At 53.7% G+C, this 15,867-nt stretch overlaps 1 protein-coding gene and 1 pseudogene across 4 annotated transcripts in view; both read right to left on the bottom strand.

Annotated features, from left to right (window-relative positions):
• The window catches only part of SMG7 (SMG7 nonsense mediated mRNA decay factor), a 49,441-nt gene that overhangs the window by 10,125 nt on the left and 23,449 nt on the right, over window positions 1–15,867 (bottom strand). For all 4 annotated transcript variants that reach the window (XM_040985348.1, XM_040985347.1, XM_040985350.1 and 1 more), the window contains 8 exons: window positions 10,545–10,716; window positions 9,598–9,669; window positions 8,860–9,010; window positions 8,612–8,747; window positions 6,582–6,744; window positions 6,123–6,279; window positions 3,561–3,631; window positions 2,718–2,778 (listed from right to left, as the gene is read on the bottom strand). In XM_040985348.1, the coding sequence (XP_040841282.1) occupies window positions 2,718–2,778; window positions 3,561–3,631; window positions 6,123–6,279; window positions 6,582–6,744; window positions 8,612–8,747; window positions 8,860–9,010; window positions 9,598–9,669; window positions 10,545–10,716 (983 nt within the window). The remainder of the gene's footprint in view (window positions 1–2,717; window positions 2,779–3,560; window positions 3,632–6,122; window positions 6,280–6,581; window positions 6,745–8,611; window positions 8,748–8,859; window positions 9,011–9,597; window positions 9,670–10,544; window positions 10,717–15,867) is intronic.
• On the bottom strand, window positions 906–1,084 carry LOC121160121 (annotated as a pseudogene).

Raw genomic sequence — 15,867 nt, 5'->3', positions numbered from 1 at the left:
AACCGCTAACTTGACACAACAGCCCGTGCGCTTGATGGATCGCATAGGAAAACAGCACGCTCTATCCACAATACAGAAAACCTGAGCTGCGGTAAAACCAGACATGCCTGGGCTCCACAACTGGCTTTGCATCAAAATAGCTACTCACTGACCCGTTCTAAAGCAGAAAAATGCAGAAAAGCAACGTGAAAAAGGATTTTTCAAGTTTCTCTTCACTGAATTAAAAACATAAATGCTTCAGAACTGCCAGGCAGGCCTCTGCCCTCCACCTAGGCCAGGTGCCCAGCCTCTGCTGAAATGGAGAACCCTCACGGCCGCAGGCCGGGCACGGGGTCCTCGGCGAGATGGGCTCTCTCGGGCACTCCTTGCGGGCCACCCCCTTTCCCTTCCTGTGGTGTGAGGAACTGCACTTCCAAAGGAGGCGGCACCCAAGAGTCAGCGGGTGGGCTTTCTGAAGACAACGTGTGTGCTATCCGTGTCAGATGTCTACCAACTGTGCTGAGACAGCCAGCTGGCACACAAACACGCTTAAGAATCCACTAGGGTGGGAAACATTGTCTCTTTTTTTAAAAGATCTTATTTTACTGGAAAGGCAAATATACATATAGAAGGAGATACAGTCAGAGCTGAGTCAAGCAGAAGCCAGGAACTTCTTCCAGATCTCCCACACAAGTGCACGGTTCAAGGCCCTGGGCCAGCCTCTACTGCTTTCCAGGCCACAAGCAGGGAGCTGGATGGGAAGTGGAACAGCCAGGACACAAACCGGTAGTCGCAGGGGACCCCGGTGGAAGCAAGGTGAGGATTTCGTCACTAGGCTGTCATGCCAGGCCCCACATTTTCCCCTCTTCTTCCCAGCGCAGGTCAGAAATCAGGTACTGGGGAATTCCCTACTTTTATTTGTGTTTTTTTTTTTCACTCCCCGAGGCACTGCAGTACCCAGGCTGACGGGAGTGGACAGAGGAAGTTCCGATTCCAACTCCAGGTTTCAAAAATCCCATTTAATACATTGTCCTTGGCTAGAGGACGTTTCAGATATTAAGAACAGATAAGACAATTGCTCTTAGCCAAAAGGCCAAGAAGTCATTGTGTGTGGGTTTTACTATAAATACAGGGATGTAAAGCACTCTTACAACTCAAAATGTTTCAGCTGTTCAACTTTATAAACTGACCAAACTTTCCTGGACAATGCCAGCAATTGGATCTTCTAGAACAAGTAAACTCACTGATGGCAAGTAAATGATGCACGTAGCGTTTTATCACACTCCATCCATTGACGACTCTTCCCTGAATTTCCTGTCTTTAATGTGTCTGCCTGCTGTGTTGTATATGCTGGCCATGAAGACAGGCAGAGAGCTCAAATGGCAAGGACCCAGAGCTGTGTGAAGAACCAGTCCCTGGATTTAAGAAACAGAATCTACAGTTCATCTGTGAGTGCAAGGATACGAGCCGCGCCAAGAACAAAAGCAGCACAGACGATGAGAGGGATATGAGCGGAAGTGACGCCTGGGCGGCACAGCTCAGACACCAGGCACTGTGGTAGACGGGTGGCAAGGCCAGGTTGTCAGATTAACTGTAAAAATCCCAAGTTCTCTGTCTCTCAGAGACAGGCAGATCTTCTCTCCCCAAAGGCTGCCACAGCAAGGGCTGGACAGCTCCAAGCTGAGGGTCAGCCAGGTCTCCCATGGTCTCAGTGATCACAGCTGAGCTCAAGTGTACCAATGTGACAGGAACTCCAAACAGCATCTCAGAATGAAAGGTAACATGACAGAAAAACGGAGTGACGAAGAGGAGAGACGATGGACATGCACTGATCTGCTGACTGGTTCCCCCAGATGTCTGCTCTGACAGGCTGGGCCGGGCTTATGCCAGGAGCCCCATCAACAGCCCCAGTACTTGCCAAGGAGCATCTTTCTTCCCCTCTATGCCAAACACCTGTCCCCCTCCCCCAGGAGACCAAGATGGAGCTTCAGCCTGGGCCAGCCCTGGTGCCACTGCAGCCACCTGGTGAGGGAGCCAGTGGAGGGAGCTCTCAGGCCACCTTTAAAATACATAAATACTTGTAAGTATACTTACGTAGACTCATGCTAGCTACAGAGCTGAACTAGAGAGAGATGAACCTGAATGAGGGAGGGTCTTCCACCCCCAGCACACAAGCCTGGATGCTGACGGCTAATGGTAATGAGGGCTTCCCATGGGCAGACGACACCACGTGGCAAGTCGGAAATGTACAGATGGCAAACAGGACAATGCGGGCTCCATCCAGGTGACCATCGAGCCCGAACACACAGAACTGAACACCTGCAACCTCCTATCGCAGACGGGAGCTCCGACACAGGGGCGGACTGCTGCGAGGGGGCAAGCCTACCCAGCGACAAGAGCATCTGGGACAGGACAGCGACTGCACAGGGCAGACAGCAGTGCCACAGGCCCGGGCCCTGAAAGAAGCCAGCAGAGACGAAGGCCAGGCCGACAGCCTGTTCCGTCCCCAGCACTGATGACATACATGCCAAGGGACAGCTCCTGGCTTCTATTTGGTTCCTTCCCTGACATGTCCCCTCTAGCCAAGGTAGAATGCAGTGCAGTGTCGTCACCGGGGAGAGGCGGCTCCTCTCGCTTCACTCCTGTCACCCAGGACGACAAGCAGAGGCACATACACGCATGCCTCACAGCTCTGGACGCCGTGGGCTGGCGACGCCCGCCACCTTCCCGGCACCTACCTGAAGGAAGGTCTCAAGGCCAGGAATCCTTGCAACTCGAACTCCTCTGGAAGTGGAGTAGCTACAGCGGGAGGAAATCAGAGGCTGTTACATCTGAGCTGGCACTGTGCTGTGAGCAGAACACTGACGAGCAGACACAAAGGGCCCTTGGTTTCGCCCACTCCTGTAACGTACTCCGCACGACAGGGACGGCGCACTTCCCTGCCTGCAGCCTCAGATCCAACGATCCCTTTGTCCACCTGACATTCCCAGCAGCACACCATACACACACACACTTCAGGCACAACACTGAACCTGCCCACCTGATGGGGGTGGTTCATTTGCAAAGAGCCCAGAAAAAAAAATCAGAAAGCAATCTAGATGCAGGCTGCCCGCATGGAGCTTCATCCAGCCCTGGAGTGTTAAAGCAGCGAAAGCAGTGATCAGAATATGGCATTCTCAGAGGCTGGAGCACTGTGCGGCCAGGAAAGCTCAAATTTTCAAATGTCGGATGAGAAAATCAAGTGTCCACCATGTAATGGTGATTTTTAAAAAAGCAGATACAAGCGTGTATAACACTGATCACCTCTTATCACCTGCATATGGAAGGTGGTGCGTGGTGTGCGAGCAGCACAGCGTGCCCTGTGCCTTCTGCACTGGCCATGCTGTGTTGATCAGACATCATATTAATCCCGATTTAAAAAAACAGTAAGAATGGGGTGGAAGGGAAGAAGCTGGAATGAACATGAAGGTATAGTACTTGCTATACTTGTACTGAGATGCAGCTCAAACAGAAGGTTGCCAACACACTGTTACCCCACCCCTTAATCAGGACAGAGCTCACACGCGTGGGGCGGCCCTTACCGTTAGTGCTGCAGAGGTCCTCCTCATGCGGGTGGAAGCTGTTCAGAAGTGAGATCAGCCAGGGCCAAACGCTGCAAATCAAAGGGACACCTCAGCCCACGTGAATGAGAGAAATGAGAACACCAATAAGCCATGCCAATGCCGCCTAGAACCAGTGCTCTGCTCCGCTGCCAAGGACCACTCGGAGCCCCCAGTGGACGCACCTGCCAGTCACACTCTGTAGGCCAGATGGGCCGACCTTTGCATGTGTACCAACCAACACAAACGAAAAATAGTCACCTCTCGGAAAACTGGAAGCTAACAACTATTCTCAATGACTGTGCACTTTGAAATATGAGAGATGCTAGTTAGAGAATCAACAGACACATACAGAGAAAATACATAAAGAATCAGAAATATCATAGCAAATACTGCAGAGTAAATGCCACACACATGGAGATACGGTGAATGACAGTTAGTAACCTAGACAGGAATCCTAACCTGAGCAGCTACCCTCCTGAAGCCAGTGCGCTGCTGAGAAAACAGGCAGAGGGCACACGCAAGTGGCTGCATGAGAGAGAGGCCACACGTGAGTGGCTGCGTGAGAGAGAGGGCACACGTGAGTGGCTGTGTGAGAGAGGGGGCACACATGAGTGGCTGTGTGAGAGAGGGCACACGTGAGTGGCTGTGAGAGAGAGGGCACACACAAGTGGCTGCGTGAGAGGGGGCACACGCGAGTGGCTCTGCGTGAGAGAGAGGGCACACACGAGTGGCTCTGTGAGAGGGGGCACACGTGAGTGGCTGTGAGAGAGAGGGCACACACAAGTGGCTGCGTGAGAGGGGGCACACGTGAGTGGCTGCGTGAGAGGGGGCACACGCGAGTGGCTGTGTGAGAGGGGGCACACGAGGGGGCACACATGAGTGCCTCTGTGACACAATCAAGAGCACACGTCGGGGTGCTCTGTGACACACTTGCTCTTGGCTCCAGAGAAGAGGGGACACAACAGGACATGCTTACAAGCATTAAGGCAGTGTATTCTCAAAAGTACACTGGGAAAAAAAGTTCTACAAAGTCAAAAAGCCCCAGGACTAGAAACCAAAGATACTCGAATCTGTATGAAATTGAGTTCACAAAAGCGGCTGAGACTGAGCTACCATATCAGACACATGAGGAGAACCTTGAGACGAACTGCTCCCCACGAGCCTGTACAGTGCGAGAGAATGAAAGCCGCCAAGGCGCCCTGGGAAGGCCCTGGCGCACCCAGCGGGAGAGCAGAATGAGCCAGAGGTGCGGAGTGGCTGTGAGAGAGAGGGCACACACAAGTGGCTGCGTGAGAGGGGGCACACGCGAGTGGCTCTGCGCCACCATCACCAACAGCCCCAAGCATCGCTCACCAGGAACCAGATGGAGGAAGGAAAGCAAAACCACAGTTACAGGGGCTGGCACTCGGCTCAAATGGCTAACCTTCACCTCTAAACACCAACAACTCGTACGGGCACTGGTTTGTATGTGAGCTGCTTCACTTCCCGTCCAGTTCCCTGCTTGGTGCCCAGAAAAATGGCAGAGGACAGCCCAAAGCCTTAGGACTCTGTACCCACGTGGGAGACCCAGAGGAGGCTCCTGGCTCCTGGCTTTGGAACGGCTCAGCTCTGGCCCTGGTGACCATTTGGGCAATGAATCAGCAGATGGAAGGCATTTCTGTTTCTCCCCTCTTCAAATATGTTTCTAATAAAAATAAATCTTAAAAAAAAAAAAGCTGCATGCCTCCTTGGTATGAACCTCAATTTAAAAACAAGCAAAAAAACCCAGAAATGACACTCCTTGTTCATTAATGCATACACGGGAAAACAGAATTATTGACACAATTGGCTGAGCCCCAAATCCAGCCTGGGTTCTAAAGCAGACAAGAGGACAAAGACAATACGGTGTGGGGGAAGAGAGGCTGGGGCCGAGGCAGTGTGGGCAGACGCACGTCCCAGCCCAGAGAAAGCTGGGTGATCCCTGGACTGCCAGGACAGCTGCGAGTCAGCTCAGCATAGGGCCCGCCCGCAGCAGCCCCTCTCCACAGGCCGCTGGTCACTGGGGGCAACGGCTCTGGCAACTATCTGAACGACTTCTAGATTAAAGAAGAAAGTGATGAGAGCCAGGACAATGTGTGCTCAGAGTAACCCTAACTCAACCCAGTTAACTCAACTCACACAGCAGTTCCGGTACAGGACACAGAGGAACTCCCAGGGGAAGTCACAGCAGCCCCTGGGAGCAGTGTGCTGGACAAGGTCCACAAGGATTCTGTGCAAGTTCACCGTAAAATGTGAAAAACGCCTCTTCCCCAGGACAGCAGTGGCAGAGCACAGGGCGCCCGGCCGTCCTGCCTAGAATCCCACGAGCCAACCCACAGCAGCTCACCGCACAGCTTTCCAGTCCACAGGGTGTGCTCCCGAAGGCAGGCTCACAAGTCTGATATTGCACGAACCAGCCCTGAGCCCCCCGGAACCCCAACACTTGCTACAGTGCTCGCCCAGCCCAGCAACCCCAACACTTACTACTGCCACTCGCCCACCCCCAGCAACCCCAACACTTACTACTGCCGCTCGCCCACCACTGCCTCCTGGAAGACACGGGGTCTGAGGCGCAGCCAATCCATGGAGACCTTGACCGCAGGGAGGGGGAAGGTGCTGCAGGCGTCCCCCTGCGGCTCGCCCTGGAGAGGACACTTGCAGAGGACGCCAAGGAAGGACACTGTGGAGAGAAGAGTGCTGGGGAGCCTGTGGGGCCCAGGCCGGGGGCGGGGCCTGCCTTTGCCCAGCAAGGACCTTAAAGCTTTGCTTGCTACAATGGCAGCTACTCCATTCACAAGGGCCAGCAATGGAAGAAGGGAGGTTTTGTCCAGGTGGAAAGAACCTGGGCTTATGCAACTTTCTGATTTACTAAAAAGCACGTCCCTATTTTATGCGTCCTGGTGCTTTACACACAAACATGCTGGCTACTGTGCTTTTTCAGAGATGACAGCACTTGCCCAAGCCGTCCAACGAAACACTCACTAAAGAGCGCCAACAACTGCGTCCAGCACAACTGCTCGTCCTGGCTGTAGGCGTGCTGCTCCGTCTCGCTGCTGAAGTCCCGCAGGTGGTGCAGCTGGAAGAGGTTGATGACGGTCACATGCACCAGCTGCTGGGAGTTGAAAGCCTTCTGGAACAGCAGCCTCTGAAAGCACAGAGCAGGGAGACGGACAGGCAGCGGGGTCAGCTGCGTCAGGACAGTCCTGTTCTACAGGACAGGCCCCAGGTTGTCTCGGCCTGGAAGGCAGCCTACCTCTACCCAGACAACTCCCAAAACACAGCGGCAGTGTCTCAACTATTTGCCTGACAAACTTCTTTTCCCTAACAAATTAATTTTTAAAATGATCTGAGAAAAAAAAATACTTAGGGTTCCAATTGCAAATGTCTACATCTTCATCTACCTGAAGTTACTTAGACGCACACAGATTAAAACATTAAACTGGGATTGCTGCCTAGAAAGCAAATGTAACTGAAACATTTTCAAACAAAAGGACTACAATTTACCTTTTTGTGCTCTTGATACAAAAAACGTATCTTCCCAGATTCATCATAAAATTTTGTTTTTCACAGACTCGACATAATTTGTGAGTAAGGCTCAGCAAACACAGGGTAAGAACGCACTGGAACCTGCACGGACGGGGATGCCTTGCAGGTATCTCGGCTCCTCCCGGAAGTCAAAGGGGAGGCTCGCCCATCTTACCACGAGCTCTGGATCCCAGCACAGGGAGGAAGCCGCCTGGCTGCTCTCAGCTTGGGCTCCCCTTATTCTGCCTCCGCTCAAGGAGCCCATTTTCAAATACAAATCCTTACCACCCTAACAGGTACAAGGACAGATCCTGTTCCCGTGCCTCCCCAGGGAGAAGCTCTGGCAACGGCAGGGTGCACTGCTGGGTCAGCTTCTGAACTGGAGACGCACAGTTGCTTCTGACTCAACTGCTTGGGGAGCTGACCTGAGACATCCAGGTGAGCACTGGACCTCCACTGATGACCGCTGCCTGACCCTCGGTGTCCCCCAGGAGCCCAGCCCCCGCTGCCTGACCGACCCTTGGTGTCCCCCAGGAGCCCAGCCCCTGCTGCCTGACCGACCCTTGGTGTCCCCCAGGAGCCCAGCCCCTGCTGCCTGACCCTCGGTGTCCCCCAGGAGCCCAGCCCCCGCTGCCTGACCCTCGGTGTCCCCCAGGAGCCCAGCCCCCGCTGCCTGACCCTCGGTGTCCCCCAGGAGCCCAGCCCCCGCTGCCTGACCCTCGGTGTCCCCCAGGAGCCCAGCCCCCGCTGCCTGACCCTCGGTGTCCCCCAGGAGCCCAGCCCCCGCTGCCTGACCCTCGGTGTCCCCCAGGAGCCCAGCCCCCGCTGCCTGACCGACCCTCGGTGTCCCCCAGGAGCCCAGCCCCCGCTGCCTGACCCTCGGTGTCCCCCAGGAGCCCAGCCCCCGCTGCCTGACCGACCCTCGGTGTCCCCCAGGAGCCCAGCCCCGCTGCCTGACCCTCGGTGTCCCCCAGGAGCCCAGCCCCCGCTGCCTGACCACCATGCTGTATGCACCCAGTCTTCCTTAATCCCGGCCACAACGACAGAGCTCTTTTCTTTCTTTCCCTCAAATTTCCCAAATCTTCTCTCCCACAAAATGTTTCCTTCAGTGTCTGTACCAACCCATGAGTGTGCACTGCCCCCTCCTGAGCAGCACCTTCCCTCATGACCACCTGTCCTGGTGAGCACTGCCCACCTACTGATTCAGACAGACCGCAGCGCTTCCAGTCTAAAACAACTTGGCACGCTCTGCTGGCCAGGAAGCAGAGCTTTGATCCCACGTCTATGCCAAACATGCTGAAAATTACCACTCCACCTGGGTCTCAGCATACTTTATACAAAGTTTTGCTTCCTTACACAAATCTGCTGAACATATTTCACGTTTGTCAATAACAGTTCAGCAATGACATCCAAACCGGGCACCAGTGTCCCCCAAGCTTCCATGATCTGATTCCGACGAGACAACAGTCTGCTCTGCGGGACCTCACCTTGAACTGCTCCTCCAGCTTCTCTCGCAGAGGGCTCAGCTTCTCCAAGCTCTTACTCAGGTACACGTGCCCGTGGAACTTAATGAACGCCTTGATGAAGTCAGTGACACCCCACTTGCTTTTCACCTCATCCCGGCTGGAAGAGAAGGATGCGCCCCTGAGGCACAGACAGGCAGCCGAGGGCAGTGCCAGGACGGGCCGACAGCTGCTGGCGTGCCACCCTTGGCACCGCAAGAGCAGAGCCTCACCTCTCCAGTGCTTTAGAAAGCGCTTTCTGTAGGTTCGTGGAGGCAGCCGGGAAGGGGAACTTGACAGCAATGCTTCTGCAGTAGTAGAAAATGGTGCTCAGGTGGTCTCCTTTGGAAGACGCCAGGATGGCCAACTGGTTGTAAGGCTGACCTACGGGGAGAGCCAGGTGCTAAGGGACCCAAGCCACACAGCCGTGCCCTCAAACACGCAAAGGAGCCTCCAGGATGTGGCACGTGTGTCGCCCTCAGTACAACTGGGCGCTGCATGCCAGGACACACGTGGCACAAGCCAGCAGTGAGCGGGTCATCCCAGGGACGTCCTGGTGTCCTGCTTACTGCTAACACACAGAGCAGCAAGGATTCAAGTAACTGGTTCCCTGCCCCCACGTGGGAGACGTGGACCCAAGTGCCAGTTGTCAGCTTTGGCCCAGCACAGAGAGACAGGAAAGGGCCAGACAGGCAAACACTGCTGGCTCTGAGGAGCACGTGTGAGCGTACCCACAGCCCACACTGCCATCCCTGCCTCGGCTCACTGTGCCCTCTCGAGAGCACGGCCCACCACACCAACAGATGACTCCGCTCAGTCTATGAGTGAAAAGGAAGCCAGAGTCGTAGAAACAATGGCAGATCACATTAACTCTACTTGTATTGTTTTATAAAAGAATAAATTCACGTCAGGCTCTAGGAAGAACGCAGTGGGGCCTAAAGTGCCCGGCCGCCGGGCACAGCTGCTCTCACCGTTGGAGGGCACGAGCTGGGCTGCGTGTCTGTAGTAGGACTCTGCCTGGCTGGTCTGGTTTCTGTACCGAGCTGAAAAGGAAGAAAATTAAAAACACAAAAACCATCAGCTGTAAACTGAAGATAGTGTAACTGTAGGATTTTGTGTGAGGCTCTGTATCCAGCCTGCCCTACTTGGGGCAGTCAGCACTGAGCCACGGCACACGTCACTGTGCCCGACCCCAGGGCCTCATGGCTGGGCATCCCAGCAATCTCTACGGACTATGCCGGGCACTTTGAAACAAAATACACATGATCTGAAATGATGTATTTCTTTGATATTTTATTTTTTTGAAAAAAATAAATTACTCCAATGGATGAATCTGAAGCTAGCTGTCCCTGACACTCCTGGCAGAACTCGCCGCTGACTCGATCCGTCCCCAAGGAAGCACCAACTGAAGGCATTAAGAAACCTGACACCTTCCCACTTAAAAGCAGAAATGCTCTCCAATCCTTGTGACTTGAGGACAAGCAAAACCCAATCGCAGTGTTAATTTATTTCCAACCTTCACAGGCCACCCTGAAGGGACAGGCAGAGACGATCGGGTAACTCGGACAGACCACTTCTCCTGAGAACGCAGGCTCGCTGGGGTGCAGCGGCTGGAGCGGTCGGCTAGCTCCAGGAAACGCTCCCACCGTACAGCCCTGGCCTTTGGAAGCACACCCCACGTGGCAGGTGCACCTCACACTTCATGCTACGCACTACTTGCCTACACCTGCATCCTACTTAAATACAACTTAAATCTTATCACGGAAGCTGTTTCCTTCAAGATGCTCTGCCAGTCCCACAATGCTGACAACTTTACAGTTCCCAAGAGCACATCCCACAGCCGTGTAAGTCTGGCTCCACTCAGGGAGACATTTCCTTGTGACTACTGCAAAGACAGGCCCTGCCCACTGAGGCTCACCAATGTCTCCAAGGTGGACCAGGCAGTGCTGGCAGATGTAGGAACAGGAGCTGGACTGCGGCTTCACGATGGTGCTCGTATGTGTCTGCTTATTGCTGATAATTCCCAACTGGGAGGACTTCACACGACATGGCAAATCTACATTGAACACTGTACACAGTTCTTGCAATAACTGAAAGAAAAACAGAACCAAGATTGAGTGGTCGGACAAAGCACCCTCATAGTAAAGCGAGTCCCTTCTCAGGTTACGGACTGCATGCGACGTTCTGCTGAGGTCTGCACAAGAACTTTACCAAGTTTATGTCAATCTTTCATAAGATAAAACTAGTTTCATTTATCATTAGTCATATCCTTTTAACTGCTGTGAATTAGAGCAAGCGTGAATGTGCATTTAAAACGAATAGCAGGGCTGGTGCGCTGACTCAACCAGCTGATCCTCTACCTCCAAGCATTGGTTTGTACCCTGGCAGCTCTGCTTCCCATCCAGCTCCCTGCCTGAGGCCCTGGAAAGCAGTCGAGGATGGCCCAAAGCCTTGGGACTCTGCACCTGCGTGGGAGACCCGGCAGAGCTCGTGGCTCTGGATCGGCTCAGATCTGGTTGTTGTGGTCATTTGGGGAGTGAAGCAGTGGATGGAACATCTTTCTCCCCAGTCTCTTCCCTGAAAATCTGCCTTTCCAATAAAAATAACTACATCTTAAAAACAAAAAACAATGAACAGCAGCATTTTTAAGATATTGACCTGCAGAGGATCTTCAGGCATGTCTGTCAAGTGAAGCAAGCCATCGCCCCCTTCTCTTGGAGCACACACGACACTCCCCGTTGGCCTCAACCTAAGGCAGACTTCCTACGAGCTGTGGTCTCTTCTTGCAGGGTGGGCGGGGAGGGGGCTCTGCTTCCCACCACAGCCAAACCCTCTGCACACGCCTATCACCCCGTGCCACGGCTCTCACCTCTCACGCTTCTCTTCCATGGCTAAACAGAGCAGGGTCTTTCAACAAAAGCAGACTGCAGCCGTTCTCTCCAGGCTCCTCAACTCCTCTCCGGGAGCTCCCCAAAATCACCACTTTTCTCCACGCTTCCCTGACTCCTGTCTGCTCCTCACTTGGCCGCGGCCAGCTTCCAGGGAGCCCCTTCTCCCCGGCTGCACTGGCGCTGCGGCCTTCCCTGGCACAGCCGACAGCTCTCTGCCATCACTGGCCCGGGCCTCGCCCGCTTCCTCGTCAGTCTCCACTCAAAGGCACTTGCCACCTTCTTGACCGAAAGCTTCATTCTTGCCCCACACCCCACCCCTATTCTTTCACATTCTATTCTCATTCACTCAATTTTTTGCTTACAAATAAATTCATCCAAATAGCTGATTATGGATCAAATACAATGATCAATAAAGACACATAGATAATTATGAAAATCTGCGCCCTTAAAGGATTCATAGCCAAATGGGCAAATCAGGCACAAAATGAGAAACAGCAGAAAGGGAAGAAAGGGGAGGAGCAAAAATAAAACAAAATATGCGAACAAGTTAAGAGAACACTCTGAGTGTACACTAACCTCCCTCCCCAGGCCACTGGCTGCACTTGTTCCCCTTATCTGTGATAAACCAACGATGCCCTGTCTCTAAGCACAGAGCCTCCCCTTCTAGAGAAGGAGTGAGAAGGAGTGAGGGGCTTGACTAAGCTTCCAGGCTAGAAACACCGACTTCATCGTTACTGTCTAAAGCGCAGGACTCACACTACAAAATAAGATACTCAAAATGACCTGCTACCATTCAGAACTGCTGAACTATCTAAACTGCTTGAGCAGGACCCTCGAGCATGCCCCACGTTGGGAACCTGGGATGGGTGGGAGGCTGGGTGGGCCTTCTCCCTTTGTTTCTCACCTGACCCCAGGTACAGGAACAAAAATGATATTAGTGTGGAAACAATGGTGTTACCCACTTTCCTGTGGGGGAAAAAAAAAAGGACGGAAAGAACCACAGAGCCTGCTGGGAAGCCTGGGAAGCTGGCAGAGAGAAGCCGAGGCTCTCGGAGGGCGAGGCGTGTCATGCAGATAATGCATGTGAGCGCCAGCTTCTCACTGCAGTCACTCACATGGCCTCTGCTGCTGCTTTCCAGTGCATGGGGAACAAGTGTGTTTCCCTTTAAAGGGGTGTGCTAAAATCCAGAACAAAACAGAGGCATCAACAGAGGACCCCACAATGCAGGAGAACCACCACCAACAGAGGTTTTCCATCACTGGATGCTGTCCTTCTTCAGATACTTACACATTGAGACTACAGGCTTTTTTGTTTGTTTTTAATCTAGTGCAAAAATATCTTTACCCCCCCCCCCCAAAAGACCTGTTGCTGCTTTCCTAAGTTTAAAACCACCTCTAAGGATGGCCCAGCTCCTAGGGCCCTGCAGCCGTGTGGGAGCTTGGGAAGAGCTCCAGGCTCCGGGTTTCAGGTCAGTCCGCCTCTGGCCACTGTGGCCACTGGGCAGTGAGTGAACAGATGAAGAGCTCTGTGTCTCTAACTCTTCCTGTCAAACCAACCAACCCCTGCAAGTCGAAGGATGAGTCCTACAGGAGCCGCGTCTCCCTCAGCTGCACCTGCAGACGTGCCACAGGCAAGGGAGAGGCTGACAAGAGCCCGCAGGAAGTTGAGCAACCCCAAGGCGGGGGTGGGGCATCGGAAGGACAAGAGGACAGACAAGGCTGAGAACGCTCACCGAAACGAACCCTAACACGGTCACAGCACAGCGGGGCGTCCTCAGCAAGATCTCTGCGGGAAGCGGGAGCTTTCTGGGGACAGAGCAGCACGGCTGGCCAGGGGGCAGTACCAGTGCACCGGCAGACAGGGACACACACCTCAAACCACCAGGCCTGCACACGGCAACCATTCTGTGACACGGTCTCCATACAGGGGCCCCGCACGTACTCTCCTGGTCGCAGCCTCTCTTGATGGGGTGCTGACTAGGGGGTGACTGACTTGATAACATACAAGCGTCGACCACAGGACAGGACATTCCTAACGTGGTCACCTCAAACTGACAAAGCACCCCGCGAGCGTGTGTCCATTCTGCTCACCAGAGGAGGCAGCCAGGAGCCACAGGCGTGGCCCCACCTGTCACCGGGACCTCCAGCAACACTGACCAGGACGGCAGAGAAGGGCCTCGCGCTCACACGGCACTGAAGGACAACGCCCGCTGACGTGCGGCTGCGCAGAACCAGCACCGCTGTTCTCCACTGCCGACAAGGGCCTGCAGCACAGCGCAAGGCCACACCTTCACTTCAGCCAGGAGTCTGGTTCTGCTCGAGGAACAAAGTCGGACTGTTTACACTGGTGTTTGGAAAGGCTACTATAAAGCTATCCATTTCAGAGACGTTAAAGTAAAGATGGAAAAAGCTTTAGAAATGAAGAAATTCAATCCTCTCCATTCACAAGTGACTTTCAGGTTTCAAAATCATTCCTGACTTCTCGGCTGGCCTGTCACCACATGGACTCGCTGTGACAGCACTTCCGAGCGCCTAGCTGCGGCCCTGGCTCCTCTCTGTGGCCCCTACTCTGTCCCTGTCGTCACACGGCAGAGTCTGGCCTGACCTCTGACAGGGCTCCCAGTGTGTTTGCCTTGGGCGTTCCCACCGAAACGTCAGTCACAGGGACAGAACTGCTGTCTTCTTGGACACCACAAATCAGTTCAATTTGAGCGAGTTTCATGCCTATATTGCCCAGATCTACTCACTTCTTCATCCTCGCACAGGAGTGTCCTAACTAGCTCCCAATCCTCAGTCCATCTCTACAGGCTTACGAATGCACACCCCGCATGCTGCTCCCTTATTCTCCAATGCTGTGCAACCACACTTCACCTCAAACCCGCATGCGGCACGCAGGCCTGGTCTACTTCCTCGGTCCGCTGGCTGCATCTGCAATCCATGTAACCATTATCTGCTTCTCTATCATCACAAACAAGCAAGAAAAAGGTCCTGCCAACTGTGATAACGAAGTGTAAGACACGCGCACAGCTGTGCAGATGGGAGAACCAACATAGGCCAACAACACCCAAAGCAAGCTGCCAGAACCTCCCCCGAGGAAACCATTCCTGAGACTTATTTCATCTTCTTATACTTTCACTTACAAATATTACATCCCCTCCCAGAAAAAACAAAACACACCAAAAATACCTCCTTATAAAAAATGACGCTTCCTGCTTTATTCTGCGGGATCTGTTTCACATTCCCAGCGACTAAACTCGAGAGCACATGTCATGTGTAATCACATCACCAAGAGGCCGGCCCTGTGGCACACAGAACCTGGCGTCCCAGCCACTCCATTCCCAACCCAAGTCCCTCTTAGTACTCCTGGGAAGGCAGCAGCAGATGTCCCAAATGCTTGGGCCCCTGCCATGCACATGGGAGACCCAGGTGGAGTTTCAAGTCGCTGTTTTCAAACTGCTCCAGCCACTGTGACTCTTGGGGGAGTGAACCAGCAGATGCAGGATTTCTCTTCATTTCTCCAAAACTCTGACTTTAACTTTCAACAATGACCAGCTAATCTGGCCAATGGCCAGTGGCTGTCCCTCCTGCCCCCGCCCCCGGCAACAGCTGCACCATCTCCCGTACTCCCTTCCCGCCTGCATAGGCACGTTCCAATCCTGTCGTACAAATCAGACAGAAGACCGAAGCTTTAAAGTCCACTATGCTTCAAAAGCTGCAAGCAACAAACACGTTTTAGAATCAGTTCAAGTGATGATGGGAAACTGGGATCCGGTAGAACCCAGCTGAACGCAGCCACTTGCAAGGGAGGAGGAGAGGACCTGGGTTACCAGGCCACGACTCGAGACTACTGCCTGGTGCCTTTGCTCAGAAGCCACCCTTAGGGTAGCTGCTGCTGGTGTAGGAGCTGTCGGCACCTCCACCTACTGCACAGGGACCTGCTCCTACACACCCCACGTGCGACCCACGGAGTGCTCCATGACTGGCTTGGGCCTAGCTGTGTCCCAGTCACCGGTGGAGTGGACTGGCAGCCGGAAGACACCTGTGTCTGTTGCTCTGCCTTCTAGTAGATAAACACGACAACCAGTGTAAACGTCGTGGAGCTGCTACCTGCCGAGCTGGCACTGCCTGTAGGTGCCAGGCTGTGTCCCAGTGGCACTATCCAATCCAGATCCCCGCTAACAGCGCAAGAAAAGCAGAGGACGACGGCCCAAGTGTTTGAGCCCCTGTACCCACCCCTGCGAGAGATTCCCGCCTTCAGCCTCCTCGAGCCCTGGGACTATAGCCACCTTGGGAGTAAAGCAGCAGATGGAAGATCTCGCCTTTCCTTCTCTCTCTGCAGCTGACTCTCAG

Source organism: Ochotona curzoniae, unplaced genomic scaffold, assembly GCF_017591425.1.
Source record: "Ochotona curzoniae isolate NIBS_2020 unplaced genomic scaffold, NIBS_Ocur_1.0 contig_430, whole genome shotgun sequence".
NCBI classification, from domain to species: Eukaryota; Metazoa; Chordata; class Mammalia; order Lagomorpha; family Ochotonidae; genus Ochotona; species Ochotona curzoniae.
The sequence above is the reverse complement of the archived record's forward strand: the minus strand, read 5'-3'. Positions and strand labels throughout refer to the sequence as shown.